General features: G+C 39.8%; 2 protein-coding genes across 6 annotated transcripts; one reads left to right on the top strand and one right to left on the bottom strand.

Moving 5' to 3' along the window:
• Positions 1 to 177: 177 nt before the first annotated feature.
• Positions 178 to 8,789, bottom strand: Hasp (Hig-anchoring scaffold protein). Of its 4 annotated transcripts, none has more exons than XR_011033056.1 (16): positions 8,492 to 8,789; positions 7,725 to 8,036; positions 7,482 to 7,661; positions 7,231 to 7,422; positions 5,789 to 5,965; positions 5,023 to 5,205; positions 4,167 to 4,957; positions 3,906 to 4,113; positions 2,870 to 3,843; positions 2,693 to 2,800; positions 2,171 to 2,630; positions 1,999 to 2,113; positions 1,817 to 1,935; positions 1,593 to 1,752; positions 463 to 1,524; positions 178 to 413 (listed from the first exon to the last, which is right to left on the bottom strand). XR_011033056.1 is itself a non-coding variant. In XM_068295199.1 (15 exons), exons 1-15 carry the CDS (start codon positions 8,541 to 8,543, stop codon positions 588 to 590), a joined length of 4,968 nt encoding a protein of 1,655 aa, XP_068151300.1. In that variant the 5' UTR covers positions 8,544 to 8,789; the 3' UTR covers positions 178 to 587. The 4 variants fall into 4 exon arrangements, 2 of the variants coding, with proteins under 2 accessions (XP_068151300.1, XP_068151301.1); XR_011033057.1 differs by having other exon boundaries at positions 178 to 366; XM_068295199.1 differs by having other exon boundaries at positions 178 to 1,524.
• A 1,299-nt stretch (positions 8,790 to 10,088) lies between these two features.
• LOC137580445 (uncharacterized) lies at positions 10,089 to 18,119 on the top strand. Of its 2 annotated transcripts, none has more exons than XM_068294493.1 (10): positions 10,089 to 10,435; positions 12,811 to 12,944; positions 13,021 to 13,220; positions 13,333 to 14,617; positions 14,950 to 15,055; positions 15,119 to 15,939; positions 16,003 to 16,726; positions 16,792 to 16,982; positions 17,049 to 17,524; positions 17,590 to 18,119. In XM_068294493.1, exons 2-10 carry the CDS (start codon positions 12,874 to 12,876, stop codon positions 17,811 to 17,813), a joined length of 4,098 nt encoding a protein of 1,365 aa, XP_068150594.1. In that variant the 5' UTR covers positions 10,089 to 10,435; positions 12,811 to 12,873; the 3' UTR covers positions 17,814 to 18,119. The 2 variants fall into 2 exon arrangements, with proteins under 2 accessions (XP_068150594.1, XP_068150595.1); XM_068294494.1 differs by lacking the exon at positions 10,089 to 10,435 and adding an exon at positions 12,631 to 12,726.
• Positions 18,120 to 18,263: the final 144 nt, after the last annotated feature.

The following is an 18,263-nucleotide window of genomic DNA, read 5'->3' as shown; positions in this document are numbered from 1 at the left end:
ATGTATTTTGTAACGGTATTTTTTAAAATGCTTGAATGTGTGGTTTTAAATAATTCGTTAAAAACTCATTAGTGGATAAAACATAATTTATATTGGAAAAAGTTGAGCTAATCAAAACGTCATCAAAAATCAGTCATTAATAAATTAGTTAGTAATAAATTGTTCACTTTCATCCAATAGATTTATTCCACGAACATTTATTAATAATAAAATGATGACCATTAGACGACAATATTACAATTATTGTGTTGAATCGCAAAAATGTATTTAGTATATAGTTTAGTATACGCGTGTTCGGTGCTCCACAATGTGCATTAGTTTAGTACATATGTATTTTTTATCACTTTGATTTAACTCATTTAACGTCTTGGATTAAAATTGGAAGAAGGTCAGGAAATTGTTTAATGACCTTACTAAAGAAAAAAACAAATTAAATGTCCCAATAAAAGTTTAAGTACCTACCGACAAAAATTAAAAATCATTAGATGCAGATTCCCTTCAGGGGTCCAGATAATTTGTAGGTAACCAGCCATGAAGTAAAAATCCTTTTCGTTGTTTCACTTAATCGTTCGTTGATCTCTCTATGCTTAACCCATAGTGGTGGACAGATGCTTATTGCCACCTTGAGCAGTTGCAGGACCATCGTTTGTCACACAAGTTGGTATGGCACTCGACCATTTGCCATTCTTCATGCACTTGAGCACCTTGGAGCCACGCAACTCAAGGCCAGCATCACAAGTAAATGTGACACTCTCCCCAATGGCATAATAGAATTTAACCGAGGACATGCGTCCACTGATGACGGTACCCGGATACGAACAGGCCTGCACACATTTGGGCAAACCGCCAGACCAGCGTCCGTTATCCTGACAGGCAATTATTGGCTGACCTTGCATCATATACTCCGGGTTGCAATTGAATTGGACCACATCGCCGGCACGATAGGGTGCCGAGCCTTGTGCGTAACCGTTTTGCGGGGCACCGGGATTATCGCATTGCACCTCGACACATGTGGGGAATGGTGTTGCCCATTCCCCATTCGGATTACATATGGCCTCGGAAGGACCTCGTAAACCGTAACCCGACGAGCATGAGAATGCCGCTCTGCCGCCCACTTCGCGGGATAGAATGGATACCGAAACGCGCGGCGAGCTCATATTGTTGGGCAGCGGTATATCGCCGCATTCGACGCTTTCGCAAACCGGCAACGGTGCGCTCCAATTGCCACTCGGCAAGCAAAATAGCTCCGATGCGCCAATCAACGAGTTGCCATTGGCACAGGACAACAGCACGCGTGTGCTCAGCTTGGTATCGTTTGTATTTACAATTAGGCCACGTCGAATGGGTATCTCTGGGCAATTGATGGCCTTGACCACTACCTCAACAGCATGCTCATGACGTGCTGGTGTCATGCACGAATAGAAGCCAGTGTCCTCGCTAACGGCGTCCACAACGCTCAAGCGGTATTCCAGCGTTGAGTCTCTACCTTCATCTGCTTCCGTCACCCAACCTTCAGTATAGTTTCTATCAAATGGAAAGAAGACAAACCATTTTAAGCCTTTCAATAAACACATGAAGCTCACGGTACCCACTTATATGTATGAGTAGTAGTCCATTTTGGATTACCAAATCGTCGCATCCACAAACATTCCATGAATAGTGTCGTCCCAGGATACACAATTAGCTTGCCATCGTTACTCTGGGCAATGGGTCCGTTCTGATGCCGGAAGAGTATAGTTGGAGCCTTCTCCACTGCAAAAATAAAAACCGGTCATATTAATTCTAGTTCAAATATCATCAACAAATTGTTACCCACTTGCATAATCATTCTCCTGATTGAGACCAGAGCACATGGGCTTGATATTCGTCCATTCCGAGTGTATACAAGTACGTTCATGACTTCCAGTCATTGAGAATTTGCCAATATCCACACATCTGCCATGTACATATATCAAATTTCAGGATTACTTGGTGTAAAGTTATAAATTGCAAGTTTACCTAGATATAATGGTTGCTCCAGGTGGAAATTCAACAATATCTTCACGGATTTCCAAATCATTATAAAAGCTGACCACATTCGGTTCATTATTCTTGAATAAGCAAGTTCCATTCTCTGAGAAAAGTATACATATAAAACATCGAATCTACATCAAAATCTATGCACACTCACCGCAATTGTAAGAACGTCCAATCCATTGACCATCATCGCATACAATACGCCAAGTTTGTCGATCTCCCGCTGCATTGGGTATGCAGTTGAAGAAGATCTCTGTGCCACTCTCATAGATACGCTCGATCTCAGCGTGATCGGCGTTTTTGTAAACCAAAGCACCATCCGTTAGACTAGGTGGACCACACATTTTCAAATCATCATGATCGTCCGTCTCGTTGTTATGATGATCATGATCGTTGTCCAACTCGTTGTGCTCAATCTTGGAATGTGGCGTCGTTGGTGTAACATGTTCAAGCTCCTCGCGAGACTTACGCAGCCCGGACTCGCAGGGTATACTGGGAGGTGTTAGAACACCCTTATGACAGGACATCTCAATCGGATTGGCATTCGTCGAGAGTTCACAACGAACACTTACCGTGCTACCATGACCTATAGTGAGGCCAGCACGATAACCACCCTGTAAAGTAGAACTGTTCATACATTTTGTTGGCTAAAACGTGTCCTTGCTTTAATACATACATCATAGATGACACCAGGAATATTGGGTAAAGTGCAGGGCACAGAAGTACACTCGGAAAATGCATTTACCGACCAAGAGCCATGGGCACAACGCAGCTGAGCTGAACCCTATAGAGATGGAAAAGTACTTTAGCCTTGAAGATGTGAGTTAAAGAAGCTCATTATCATTATCCGTACCTGTAAATTAAAGCCCTCCTGACATTCTAGGGTAATAAACTCGTTCGACTGTATCTCTTCATAGCTGGACAAGGGCGTCAAAGAGGGTTTGTCACTTAGTTGCTTAGTATGCGGTTCCACTTTATAATATTGACCATGCTCCACGGCTGGCACCAGGCATGGAGCGGAGAGGCATTTGGGTATGTCTGGTTTCCAAATGCCACGTATGCAACGAGCCGTAGCATTTTCACCCTTGATATTTAACTTAAATCCCGCATTACATTCAAGTTGAAGCATTATTCCCACAGCATTTCGTCCGGGAGCTTTGCCCGGACGTACTGTGGTGATATTAGCAAATGAATCCCAATCGAGTTCCTCGCAGGGTCCACGCAACCGCTTGCCACCTCCTCCTCCTCCTCCTTTGACCGCATCGACACCATCGCTAGAGTCCACCTCACCGTCAGCAGTCAGAGTGCCTGGCGAGGGGGGAACGGAATTGATATTGGTATTACGCTTCCGGCGACGTCGCACAATCTGTGACTTCAATTGCTCGATCAGAGCTCGTGTGGCATTCACATGATAGTTTCGTGAGGCCAACGATGGGGAACCACTGACTGGTGGAGCTTCATTTGAGCTGTGTTCAATGCGATTTCTATAACGCGAGCTCTGATTGATATTCGGCATGGGGACTATAGCTCCACGATAATCATTATTATTGTTATTATTATTAGACTCCCCATTATCATCACCGTCACCGGCGTTTCTCGATTTGTGGGTGGCCTTGCGTGTTAGTATATACTCTGGATTATTATATTGATTATACCAGCGTCCATCCTGTACATTGACCTTCTGATACAGACGATTTTGCCCAAGTATTTTACGTACATAGCGCTGATAACGTTCTTTGATTTTTTGGTAGTACTTTGAGTAGGCCAAGTCCAAGTCGGTTGGATTGGGATTAGCACCACGTTTCACACGATGTCCTGAGGTTCCAACTGGCATGTAAACTTGATTGTAAATACTTTTTGTATGAAGGTTTCCAAGATGGCTTGCTTACCCTCCGCCAACAAGTGTTGGTTCTCTGCAATTTGTCGCTGAAGCTGCCTTTGACGACGTAGGAGGTAGACCGATCGTAGTTGACGCAGTTGGATAGACCGTCTACGACGACGATTCCAGCGTAGACGTGGATGTTGGCCCAGAAGACATTGTGGCAGATCCAAAGGACGCCATTTACCACCCACACAAGTTGCCCCGGGAGGACCAACCTAGAAAAGGTGGTTAAAAGGTTCTAGAACCCAAAGATATTAAATGTACCTACCTCAAGCACATAACCCTTATCGCAGTCATACATGATTTGTTTGTTATTCACAATTTTCTTCACATACGGCCTGTAATCGTATAGACCCATGTTGCCCACTAGCAAGACCTTTCCATTGGGTATATAGCCGGGGAACGAGCAAAATACTTCATCACACTTTGGTGTGTCTCCCGTCCAATTGCCAAAGGAACATGTTAGAACATAATCATGCGGATCTGTTACATCTTTACCCTCTGGACTAACCAATTTGAAACCATCTTTGCACTTGAAACGAGCCTTCATGCCATGCTCTGTCTTAGGAGCCATTACCATGCCATGTTTGGGAGGTCTGGGCATGCTCTTACAACGTGCCGGGACACAGCGTGGAATAATACTCCAGGTGCCATTATTACACGTGGGCGGACTTAGCAGAGATACCGGGAATTCGTAATTTTCATCACATTTGACCTCCAAGGCTGTGCCGTGTTTAACCTTCTCCACACCGCCCAAGGATTGGGTTGGGGATTGGGTGGTTGTTGTGGTCGGTGTCACAATTGTGGTGCCATTCTCATCTGTGGTTATCTCTATGGGTATAACATAACCCTGAGAGATTGTTGGCACCACACAAGGAGCCAAACATTCGGGTAAAGCATTTCGCCATCTTCCATCGATCTGACAGACACTCGAACCAAGACCATTGATCATCATCTCGGGTTGACAGCGGAAAATGATACTGGCCCCCAAGCCAGTTCCAGCTTCGATGTTCTCGATCCATCCATTGTACAAAACACCAGGATGGCCACAATTGATCTCTGAAGAGGATTGCAATTTAGTTGGTATCTTACACTGACTGAGTCTCCTCCGTATTCCATCTCACCCTTGCAGGTTGGTACAGTTCCACTCCATTTGCGATCTGCCCCACAGCGACTGGAGCTCTCACCCACCAAAGTGTAGCCATAGCGACATTCATAGCTGACCACCGAATTGTAAGCCAATGTGGTGTAGGTGGCTTTGCCATTCTTGGGATTCTCTGGCGTTGGGCACACCACCGACGTGACCACTGGGTAAGGGGAGGAGTAAAATTTTAGCCAAAGGCCATATCTTTTAGTTTAAGCTAAAAGCTACCACAAATCCGAAGAAAAAGAAAAAAAAAATGCATTCCGCCAAGTACAAGAATAAAACAACAACTTTAGTAGGTTTTTTTTTTTTGCTTTTTCAATTATTTTTTCCTTGTTTCTTTTTTTTTTTTTTTGTTTTTGCTTAAGATTTGCGGTAACTTTTATTTATTTATATTTGTTAAACATATTTAGGCCAACAACAACAACTTTACATAAAATTTGAACAATTTTTGGTAAACTTGTTTTTTTTTTTTTTTTGCTCTTTTGAAGAACAATGATATTTTGTTTTTTGTTTTTTAACAAGATCTTTGACTAGGATACTAAAAAAACGGGAGAGCCTTTCTAAGTTTTCTAATATCGGAAAATTGGAAATATCGAATTTGTCTCACTTAGGACACTGTTGCTTGAGTTGTGGTTACATTTGCGCTATCGGCTTCAAGGACATTTTCGGGGGGTTGGGGGTGAATGGTGGGAGAATTTCAATTGAAATGTAAATTTTCACACAAGAATTCTATTTATACTTACAGACACAAGTTGGCAATTCCTTGGGCGTCCAGGAACCATCCGATTGGCAATAACGTTCATGTTTGCCCACCAATTCATAGCCAGTGCCGCAGTTGTAGGTAATTTTGCAGCCATAGGTATAACATTCTCCCGAATGCCAACCATAGGCCGGATCCGGTGGTTGACCACAAGAACGGGCTGTAACAATAAAAACCACGAAATTTTTGGAGATAAGATCAGGTTTCCATATGGTCTTAGGGTGTGTTAAATTCTCCATTCAAAAACCATATTTCATTTCTTAAGCTGTCAGAATTCTCATATCTATGATTACTAAAAGCTCACATGAACCTTTGATCTTTGAAACTTTTATGAGAACTTAACTAACATGAATTCATTTAATTTTTTCAGAACTCTTTTCTATGTATTTGTTTATTTGGATCAATTACGAATAATATCAATCCTGAGTTGAAAATTTTTATAAATGTTTCCAAATTGAAGATATATGTAAATTTTTACTGATAACACATGAACGTAAAATATCTAATCGAATCTTTAAGATTGTACTTATGTCTATAAAGACTTTTTAAAGGGGTTTAATTGTTTCCTTAGAAGATTCAAATAACAGATTTAATCGATGTCTTTAATTCGGCGATGTATTCGAAAAACTTTTATGTTATTAATGTTATTACTAAACACTCAACACTTGAAGGACACTCCCTTGATTTTGGATCATTTGTAATTTGAAACCCTAATGTCGATCGCCTCTTTTCTATATACATAATACTTAGATATTAAGCTTAAAAGAAGATATTTCTTTTTTAGTCTGTGAACTCTGGATATTGAAAATACTTAAATTTTGATCCAAGAAGTTTGAAGTTTTTAAAAACTTTGCTCTAATTTATTTAGATTCCAATGATCTCTGGTACAGTCAAGTCTCGATAATTCGTATCCCGCTACGTAATTCGTAAGAAACTGCTAGTCCCTTGAAAAACCTCTGGAATTCGTAAACAATTCTGTTGCCTTGCCATTTCGATTATCGAAATTCGAATGTACATACTTGAATATTAAAGTGAAGTTTAAGCACAGAAAATATGGTTTTGATCATAATATAGAACATAATTTAGAAAGCTCGAAATTGAAACAATAAAACATTTTATCAGGTATTATGTCTGCATGGCAACTGAAGCGTCAAGTTTTGGGGTAAGTGGACCATAAACCACATCCCCGGATCCGAAAAAAAAGTAATACATTCGATTCGATTAATTATGAAATCATAGAAATTAGATCACGATAACCACCTCCAGAACTATTAGAATCTATTAGAATTGAAAAATTGAGATTATCATTTCTTAAACGCGCCTAAACTACTTAAACTAAGCACTATTCAATGGAACGTTGCCTCTCCGTTTTGGGATCATGTTCTAAGGAAAGAGGTAAGATTTTGTCCATTTCTTTCAACTTACGTTCGCATTGTATATCCGGACCATACCAGCTGGCTTGATTATCAATGGCCAGGCATTTGGCACGTGGAAAGCCATTGGTGACATAGCCAGTGTGACAATGATATTGAACAGTGGAGTCCAAGTCGAAGGTTTCCTGCTCCAATAAAGCCGAATTGCGGGCATGTTCTATCTGCGGTGGCTTCAGGCAGTAGACTAAAGATGCAAATTGTTGTGATTAACTTGAATTGCTTGGCAAGTAAACCAAAACTTACTATTTTGCTTGCAAGCTGGTTCAGCGCCAGCCCAATTGCCATCGGCTTGGCATAGACGACTCTGAAGGCCAACCACATGATAGCCATGGGGACAAGCATATGAAGCACGAGCACCAAAATGACGACCAGCAACGGTTACTTGGCCCAAACTGGGTTGAGCCAATTCCGGGCATTCACGATCTATCGAAGAAAAGAAAGTTATATCGGGTATATAGAATCCTTATAGGTGAATTCTTAACTAACCTGGCTTGATGCAGGAATTGCCACAGACTCCATCACATAGGCATTTCTTCTTCTTGCTCTTGCAATCCTCATCGGATGAGCATTTCCGCAAACATTTCTGACCCAACAAAGTGGCTTGCTCCTCATCTCTGGGACATTCGGTGGATGGGGAATTGCGTGGATTCTTATAGACACGACCATCATCATCCGATTCTAAGGAATCATCATCTTCATCCCAATCGTCATCCTCGTCATCTTGCTGTGGTATCTCTGTGGTTGATTGGGCACTGCCTGTGGCTGCTGTTGTTGTTGTTGCTGTTGGCACCGATATGACTGGAATGGGCCGTGCAAAAGTGTTAGCATATCCGTACTAAATCATCTTACTAACAGCTGTCCCGTTCCGTCCCGTCCCATGCCAACCCACCCCCATCTTAACGGGGCTTTTGTTTTGATTCATCTCTTCGCCATTTTTGTTTTGCTTTCTCTGACTTACTTGCTGGCAAAAACATTGACCTATTTACCCCCTGTGACTGCTGCCCATCATGACAATGATGGCAGGCAGCATCCTCATCTCCACCAGCACCAGCAGCAGCAGCAGCAGGACCATCTCTTTCTGTGACCTGCGCATTGGCATAGACAAATGCTTATATAATTCACTTGAACAACATATACATTTTTCACCAAAATATTTCAACCAAAGTCCAAAACAAATTTACACATTTCACGAGATTAAACAATTGGCTTTATGTCATTCACTGGAAACCCTTTTCAACACTCTCGATATTAACCTTTATAGACCAGAATGGTGGCCACCAGACACTGCAGCAGTAGACGATTCATTTTTGGTTATCCTTTTTTCGTTCTCCCTTTTAGTTTACAAATCAATTTGAGTTTAAATCTTTTACATCAACAGCATTTTCAGCTGTCAATGAATTTAAATTTTTTTCAAAAACTATTTTTGCAATTATTAATCAACAGAAAAAATGAAGAAAAACAATTTCGTTTGCTTTTTAAGCGAATCTTTTCACTTTGGCGTAACAATGCGAAATGCAATGGCCGAGCAGCTGCTGGAAAGTGTTTGGTCCTCTTCGTCCTGGCACTCTGCTCGGAGATTTTGACAATTGAATAAGAGAGAGCAGCAGCAGCAGCAGCATCAAAAGCATATGATTTACATTCAAAGAAGTCAAGGGGTTGCTTCCATCTATAAAACTCTCGAAATAATTGAATTTGGAAAATGTTGCAGACATCTAGAGAATAGCAAAAGATATTTGACTCAAATTTGGGAATTAAATTTGATAATTTTGAGAGAACTTACCAAGACATTAAGACTGGGATTACATAAGCAAGAGATTTTTAAAAATTAATTAAAATTTTAATTCAATACATAATAAAAGGAGTCGTAAATTGTTAGCTTTATTAATGTTGTTACAGTTTAAACTAGAATTTTAAATATAAAACCTTAACAAAATCATATTTATGAAATTTATATTTTCAAAATTTGATTGATTAAAAAAGTAAAATTTTTAAAATTTATCAACCAAAAATAAAGAAATCAAAGCATTATTTGAATTTTTTATTTTTTGATAAATTACAGAAATTTCATCATAATAAGGTAACAGATGAAATCAGTTCCAGATTTTCCATATATCAGAGCTATCGGAGGTCCTTTAAAAGAGCTAAAAATATGTTTCATTGACAAAAATTTTAGTAGCAAAATTCGGAATATTCTTACAATTACTTATTAGATTTTTAGGAATCTGTAACTTTTCTAAACTTTAACCTTTTTTCGAAATCATCTCATTTCAAAGCGATGTCTCACTTTATAATGTCTTTCAATTTAACATTAAAAGGTCAAATTACGGTTATACGAAATTTCATGATATTTTTTTTAAGTATAATCAATATTTTGATCTTTCAATGTGAAATTGAAAGACATTTCACATTAAATGGTCAAAATATTGGATCAAATTTATAGAATTTATCAGATCTCGAAGTATTTGATGACATTTTACAATATGTTATGATAGATGGCAAAATTGTCCAAAAACAAAATAGAAATCAACTACTTACATTAATTCTTATACTCAAAAAGTTTTAAGAAAACTTTTCGACGCTAAAATCTACTTACAAGAATAAAGAACTTTAAATACTCTCGTAATTCTTTGGATTCTAAATAATGGAGGACAAATATTAAACGTTAAGTTTTTTAATCAAATGTGTAACGGTAAATATTTGAAAATATTTTCCTCCCTTTCATTTTTTGTTGTTGTTTTTTTTTTGGCAGCCCTCGTTGGTGAAAGCTTTGCGAGAGATTCTGAAAGCTCGCAGTCGGAGAAATTTTCCACATTTTCCAAGCAGAAGTGAAAACGCACAGCACGGTACACGACGTCGTCGCACAATTACGGGAAAAACTATTCAAAGTGTACAAGCAGAAGGAAAGCAGAGGAGGAAAACTGAGAAAACTGCCATTTAGAAGCAGAAAGAAGGAACAAAAATTGAATTATAAACCGTATTTTTTTGTTGTTTTTTTTTTATTGTAGAACGAAAATGGTGTAACAAACAATTTGATTAAGCCATTAATTGACGAGGAAAAGTGCAAGTGCAGTGGGTGGAAATGTTTTAGATTGGCTCCGCTCTCACAAGGGTGGTGGGTGATACGCGCGGGGGACGCGACGGTGCTACGGTCGTCGGCTACGTCGGCGGGGGGTCGGTGGAAAAGCGCGAAAAGAAAAGTAAGTGCCAGAAATTTGTGTATTAAAATAAATCAAATAACGAAACTAAACGATGCATACACACAAACGGAGAGATAAAAAAACTGTATGCATACAAATAACAGTCAGTGTTAAATGGCATATGCACAACAAAAAAAAAAATCACACACACACACATAAATACATATGTATATATAAAACAGAAGCAGAAAAAATATATACATATATACTTATATCAAAATATGTGTATAATATAATCTAAAAAAAAACACAACAACAACAAAAATATAACACAATCTTTATTCCCAAGGAATGTTTGACAAATTAATTATTATTGAGAAGGAAAAAACAACAACAACAAAAACCGAAACCGAAATTTCCAAATTTCTTTGCGACAAATGCGACAAAATGTCGAACTACAAGAATTCAAAATATATGTACATATAAAATCAGAAAAAAAAGTATTTTTAGCCTTGAGGAAATTAAAATTGAGAAAAGCAACAGAAATCAAACAAATTTAAAAAAAAAACTATCTACGTAAAACGATTGAAAATATTCTGATATCCAATAAATATACTTAATTCAAATTGGAAACGAGCATCTATAGAGATTTTATGTGAAGGTGGAAAGCATATGCGAGGAGGAGGCGGCGGAGGAGTGGGCGGTGGGTGGCAAAAGCGTGTACACAATTTGACCCAGACCAAAACCAAGCGACCAATCCACCCAACCACCCAACCACCCACCCACCAGTCAGGCAGGCAGACGGCCACTTGATTAACGCCAATGCCAATTCAAACGCAGAAAATCTCTATAAAACTTTTCACCCAGAGAGAAAGAGAGCGACACTCAAAAGCCAGAGCTTTCGCTCTTTGCTCACTTGCTCTCTGCCCATTTCTCTCTGTCTCTCTTGTGAGGATTGTGAGCTCTCCTTCAATTAAAGCGTCGCACAGGATATTTAAGTTCCAAGCGTTTTCCTCCTTCTTCTTTTTTTCCAATTTTTTTTTTTGTTTTTGTCATTGACCTGTTGTAGGTAAACTTTAATCTTTCTAAATCGGAATTTCCTTTAATTTAAATAAATGTCCTTAATGAGATAATCTATCCAGATAAGCATCGAATTACTACCCTGTAAATCCTTGTAATTAATCAATATTTGAGTTAAACCAAACTTGAAAATGTGTGTTAAAAACAAATTTGTTGTTGCATGAGAAAAGTTTCAATTGCCTTTAAATTAGTAAAGTGCTAAAAGAACTGCAAAGCTTTTAACATTTAACAAAGGATATTAGCACAAATGGCTTAAAAATGTTTTACACTTTGTTTGCCTTCCATTCAATCGAGATGATGGACTTAAAGGATTAAAACAAAGGGAAAACAAAGTTATACAAGGAAAAGAAGGATACAATTATGGATCTAGGGGTAAATTTGCTCCCTAATGTATGCTTCAGATATTTAAAGAAATATTTGAGTATTTCATGAATAAAAACTAATCCTAAATGCAAACATCCTAAATGCAAACATTGTTTAAAGACCGCTTCTAAGTTACAAGCCATTTGAAAAATCTTTAATTTATTGAAAGCAATAAATTCTTTTCCAACATATTGCACACTTTACGGAGCAAACTACCCCCAAATCCGCCTATTATGAGTGTTTGATATATTCCAAGTAAATATTTGGTACTTAATGAGCCGTGACTAGTTGAAAATGCATTAACTTCATTTGTTTTTAATACCTTCAATTACCAATACTTTGAAGTAGGTGTTGTCCTTCAACCAATCCCTTCTTCTCACGTCTGGGTCTTTTTTGAGCGTTCCAGACTCTTGGTTACGAGTTCCCAATGACGATGTTGATAATGGAATTAATACTTTCAATATATTTGCTGTAGTCTCTAAGTAAAAAAGTTAATTTGTCTTAACTTCCTTTTCAAAGATCTAACAATAGATCATAGAATGATTTAAAAAGCAATGTGTTAAGTTCTAGAACAAATCGAAGACTTTATAAACAAATTTAGAAATTAATTTAATGCTTCCCCTTATTTAACTAACGTTAACATTTAACAATGTCTTTAGCTCATAATCAAATATTTGGTATATCAAACCTTAGACCTTGGTCAAAACTGATTAGAAATAGGAAATTTCTGAGATATGTTTCCACAACCACCTAACTAAAAGGATATTGTAAGCCTTTAGAGAAAAACCAATCGATTAATTTTTCTTATCAAGTCTTTAGGCCAAGAGATGCGAATCACTATTGATATCCTGATCAAGAGCTCATTAAAGGGATATGTTATTGACTTTAATAACTAAAATCATAAAAAGGTTAACTATATAGCCGAGATAGCAAATCAAATGTCATAAAAAACAAGCATTCAAGTAATAATCGCCTTTTTTTATGATTTGCAGGACATCAATAGTCAATTTTATTATACCTAATCAAGAGGATACAGAAGGACAGACACAATCATCATGGGCAATGTGTGCAGTTCCGGTCAGAAGAAGAAGAAGGATAAGGACAGTGCGTCCGAGAAATCTGATGAGTAAGTACCCATTTCGAGTCCGCCATCAGACAGAGAATTGATTGCAAAACTGATGATGAATTTGCCTTTACGACAGCTCCCCACCTTATCAAGAGGCCAATGCTGACAAAAAGGATGCTCTCATCTCGAATGAGACAAATGCAGATGGCGATGAAAAACGGGCCCCCTTGGCGGCAATCGAAGCTCTGCCAGAGGCCCAACAGGAAACAAATGGTAATCAAAAGCAACAACAGCCCACACAACCGGCTCAAGCCAAACCCAATGCCACAGAGAAGGGTACGTTGTAATAAAATCCTTCGACGGACAGAGAGAGAGAGAGAGAGAGAGAGAGAGAGAGAGAAGGACTTGTGGAAAATCATTGTTTGATATTTTGCATTTGTTTTCGCAGACTCCACCAGTACCACACCGCAGGGGGCGCAGGCGCCTAGTGGCGATGTGGCTAATGCCAATAATCCGACCATGGGCAATCTTAGTATGCTTCAGGGTAAACCCCCACCTGGCCGCAAAATCGAACGTGACAAGAAAATAGTCATCTATATACTGGCCGACAACAGCTCAGAGTACAAGAAGCATAAGCGTGTCATCTATAGTCTGTATAAACATTTCAAGAGCAAGTGCCAAAGTAAGGGATTCGATTTCATCATTGCCGACGTCCATGACAGCGATCATGATCAGCAACTGCAAATGGAGCAGTCGAATGGCAATGCCAAAAAGGATTTCTCCCGACTGCAGGAGGTGAAACGTTGGACACAAACCCCATTGGAGGCCCAGGGCGGGCACGAGGAGGCGGCCAATTGTCTGTGCGAGATAACACGTCATGCGGCTGGAGCTTATATTATCCCCGTGCTTTTCTTGGGCTCCACTTTGGGTACACCCATGCTGCCACTGACCATTGAGAGTCAGGACTTCACATCGGTACTGAGTGCCGCCAGTGATGCTGAGAAACTGTTGCTGGAGAAATGGTATACCATCGATAATTCGTACCAACCGATGTGCCATCGCCTCTACACCCAACAGATTGATCCCTATTCCACTCAGGTGAATGGTGAACTCAATGAATTGCTCTCGGTCCTATTGCGTCTCTTTGGCGACGATGTCAAGGATTCGTATCTAACCACTGTCGTGGAGCAGGAGATCAATAACACTGTCCTAATGAGCCAAGAATTGGCCAAACGTTGCATTTGGATACAGACGGGTGCTCAATATTCCCGTGCTCCGGAAAATGCCAGTCAATTGGAACTGGAGGTACTCCGACGCATTACACGCATCTATGCCGAGCTCAAGAATCAATTGTGTGAGAAGAATCTCATCCGTTTATTGCCCACCATGAATATCCTGGACGAGGAGCTGTCAGCTGTTATTGAAAATCTTCTCGACAAGTCCCTGGCGGGCATATTCGAAGAGCATCAACAAAAGAGTAGTATACCCTATAACACGCTGGGCGTCGATCGGGTTCTGCTCGAGGAACTACAACTAATTGGTCATTACTCAAAACTGTTAGCACAAAATTCGGCCAATTTCGATATAATGAATGATGTGAAGCGTTATATACGGGATGGAACAACACAACCATTGATAGTATCAGGTGCTCGGGGGAGTGGCAAATCAGTGCTAGTATCAAAGATTATGGAAAATGTTCATCGCTGGAAACCAGAAGCCCAATTGATATTGAGGTACGTTTGAGAAGTATCAATAACAAAATTTAGCTGACTCTGATCACCAAACTTCTTTGACCAGTTGTGAATTATAAGTTGAGGCAATGATGAACCTGTTGCGAAGAAGTCTCTTAACAGCGTCAATTTATAATTCACAACTGGTTGAAACACTGAACGTTTGGCATAGCCCTCTGTTTTAAGCTGAACTTGGCGCCTAAAAGAGGGCAATAAGTTTACGTTTCAAGCAGTCAAAAGCCTGCTAAACTATCAGTGCTTTAACCAGTTGAGAATTTTAGCTAAATTTATCGACTTAGTCTATTATTAAATGTAAACTCTCATGTGTCTTACAGATATGCCAACTTGAGTGCACGTTCTTCGGATCTTACCTCTATACTGGGTTCCATGGCCAATCAAATGTCCGTACTGGAGACGGGTCAACAATGCCAAGCACCTCATGTAAGTTTGCTTTAAATGCTCATCTTAGAAAACGTTTTCAAAGTATGTTTTAAACTTTCGCAGACCATCGAGGCTTATGCCAGTGTAATAAGAGAAATTTTGGGACGCCAACAGCGATTCTTTGTTCTCATAATTGATGGAATCGATGAACTACAGCGTGATGCCACATTGGACTGGTTACCTCTGCAGTTAGGCAGTTTGGGTAAACTCATACTAACGGTCAGTGAGCTGGAGGATGTGGGAGATGGAGATACTACCAATTCTGATACGGATTCCTTTGATATGCTCGCCGCGCTGGCGCAGTTGGGCATTCCACCGCGTTGCTTCTTGCGTCTGCGTCAATTCACTGAACGCCAATGGCATGATATCCTCAGTTCAGGCGGAGGTGATTTCTATGCGGCAAACGGGGCCCTTAAGCTGCCCGATGAGTGGAAGGGTCTGCATGGCAAGACTCCGTACCATGCCAAGTCACTGTGGTGGCTGGCCTGGTTGGGACATGTGTCACAGCCAATTAGCGATATTGGCGACATTTCAAGCAAGATATTACAAGCACTGGAGACGAAGTTCGCTACCGATCAAGTGGAATTGCTTCTACTTATCGTACGTCTGTCGCCGTGGGGCATTAGGGAGAGCGATTGCTTGGGTGTTTTTCAGAAGATCACACAATTGGAGGCGCAGGTCGCTTTCAAGGTATGGTCCAAGTTCTGCTGGCTGATGGGACCAATGCTATTAGGTCTTAAGAATATTAGAATAGCGGACAGAAGTTTCGGACGCGCCGTCCTGGCGAGGTATGCGCAGAAGCAGTGGCTGGTACATGAAGCGCTGCGGGACTACTTTGATCGCCAGGATAGCGAGTTCAAGACCAATCAAGGAGTAGCCATCACGTAAGTAGTTAAACCGATTTAACCCAGCCTTATTGTTAATTGGATTCTATTTCTTTTTTCCAGCTACAATTACCAGAAGTACTTAAAACTGCCTTATCATCATTTTTGCGCTGTTATCGAGGATAAACCGGCGTCGCATAAAATCGACATACTCTTCAATTGTTTCTATTTCACCGACTTGCAATGGATTGCCAACAAGGTTCATGCCACTGGTCCGAATCATTTGATGCACGATATACTCCATGCCGAATGGCTGGCCGGAAGTGAAGGATCCGATGGTTATATTCACATTAAATTCCTTCAACAATTTCTAGTGCAGTTTCTGCACGAGTTGAGCTACGATGGCCAACAATTCTATACGCTTATGAAATATTATCTAAAGACACGCTTCAAAGAGTCCCCAAACTTAAAGGATGATGAGAAAATCCGTTCATGGTGGGAATATACAAATGAATTGGAGTTCGCCTTCCTCGAGATACTCAATGCAAGTTTGGGTGTCGAAAATGGCAATGATGATGATACTGGCGGAGGAGGAGAAGCTGGTGATGGTGGGCCAAGGAGAGGATATGATGTATTGGTCAATCTGCCACAGCCAGGATGTTATGTGGCTTCACTATGCACTGAACGTGCCGAGATATGCATTTGGGATGTCAAGAATTGCTGTCGAATACGTGAGCTACAGGGTATACAGCAACCCACTGCCATGTGTCCTGTGGGTAGCTATGAGGCGGCTGTCCTGTGTCGTCGAGAGATACGTGTCATTAATCTGGATGAGGGCAAATTTAAGGTAAGCACCAAATATATTTCTCAGTAGTACAACATATAAAGGATTATGTATATTCTCTTTTCAAGGTGACCCTAAAAGGCGTCATGAACCAAAAGATGCCCTATTTCGGTCTACATGATCAAAATCATTTGGTTTGCCTCTCACGTAATCGAATGTATGTTAATCTCATGAATTTAGAGTCCGGTGACTGTGTGACCACCTTTAAGGCTGGCGAAGATCGTTTCCTTAACTCTCTGCTGGTCTCGGGAGATGGGCGGTGAGTACAAAAGACATCGAAAAATAAGTAAATAAATTAGTGAATGTTTCCTTTATTATTTTCCAGCATTTTGGTCTGTGGCGACGAGACTCAAAAACCTTTTCCACTACTCGTCTGGCACTTGTCACAAAAGAAACTACTCTACGATCTACGTATACCACATCATGATTTCATCACCTCGCTGTCGGCCATCACACACGAGGGTTCCTATGTCAGTGTGGTGGCCAAGGAGCTGAATGAGCCATCGACACCGAATTTCATAGTCGTCTACGATCTCCAGAGTGGTACTTTGTTCAAGAAATGGAAGCCCAGCTGTAACACGGTGTCTCTGGCCATATCACAATTGAATGCCTGTGTCATAGCCGGATTGGAGGATGCCAAAATTATGATATGGGATCTAGTGACAGGCAATTGTAAATGCACCCTAATAGGACATAATGCACCGGTTACTTTCCTCAAATTGGATCCGTTGGGTAAAGTTTTACTCTCGTTTGATAAGGAAGGACGCGACAGTGCCATACGCATGTGGGAACTCAATACAGGTAACAAGGAGTTAAGGACAAGCCGAATAAAGTAATTCACTTCACATATTCACTTTTTTTTACAGCCAAATCCTTGGCTGTATTTAAGCCACCGGCTCAAGTTTCGACCTGTGAGATATTGCCAAACGGAGCATTTGTCGTTTTGGCTCTCAAGGATCGCAATGATCTGTTAACTTTGGCACTTAAAAATTACACTGGTGCCGGCACTGGCGATGTCCTTGAAGATGATTGTGGCACACTATATGGCAATCCCGATAACCAGCACAAAGTTTTTGACTTGAGTAATTAAATCAATTAATCGTTAGTTATCATTATTCAAATTATATTAAAATGAACAACAAAAAAAAAAAAAAAAGAGATAATTAAATTGAATTATTATAAATATGAAAAGAAATGAAAAAACACAAAAAAAAAAAAATAACAAATTTCTCATGCATAATTCATTAGTTGTATGTTATATCCTTAAAAAACACACACACATACACACCTACAAGAAACACCCACACGAACACATAACTTACCAAATGTACAAACAAAGTAAATGAAAACCAAATGAAAAAAATTATGAATTAAAAAACAAATCCATTAAGTCTAACCAAATCGATTTTCATTCAGCAATACCTGGACTACCCTACTATTATATTTTGATTACTGACATTCAAAACAGTTCTTAGAGAAACAAGCTTCAAACTCAAACATACTAAAAAGGGCAAAATATTTGAAAATTCTAGGTGGGGAA

The sequence above is a fragment of the Drosophila tropicalis genome, unplaced genomic scaffold (assembly GCF_018151085.1).
Source record: "Drosophila tropicalis isolate 14030-0801.00 unplaced genomic scaffold, ASM1815108v1 contig_845, whole genome shotgun sequence".
Lineage (NCBI taxonomy): Eukaryota > Metazoa > Arthropoda > Insecta > Diptera > Drosophilidae > Drosophila > Drosophila tropicalis.
The sequence above is the reverse complement of the archived record's forward strand: the minus strand, read 5'-3'. Positions and strand labels throughout refer to the sequence as shown.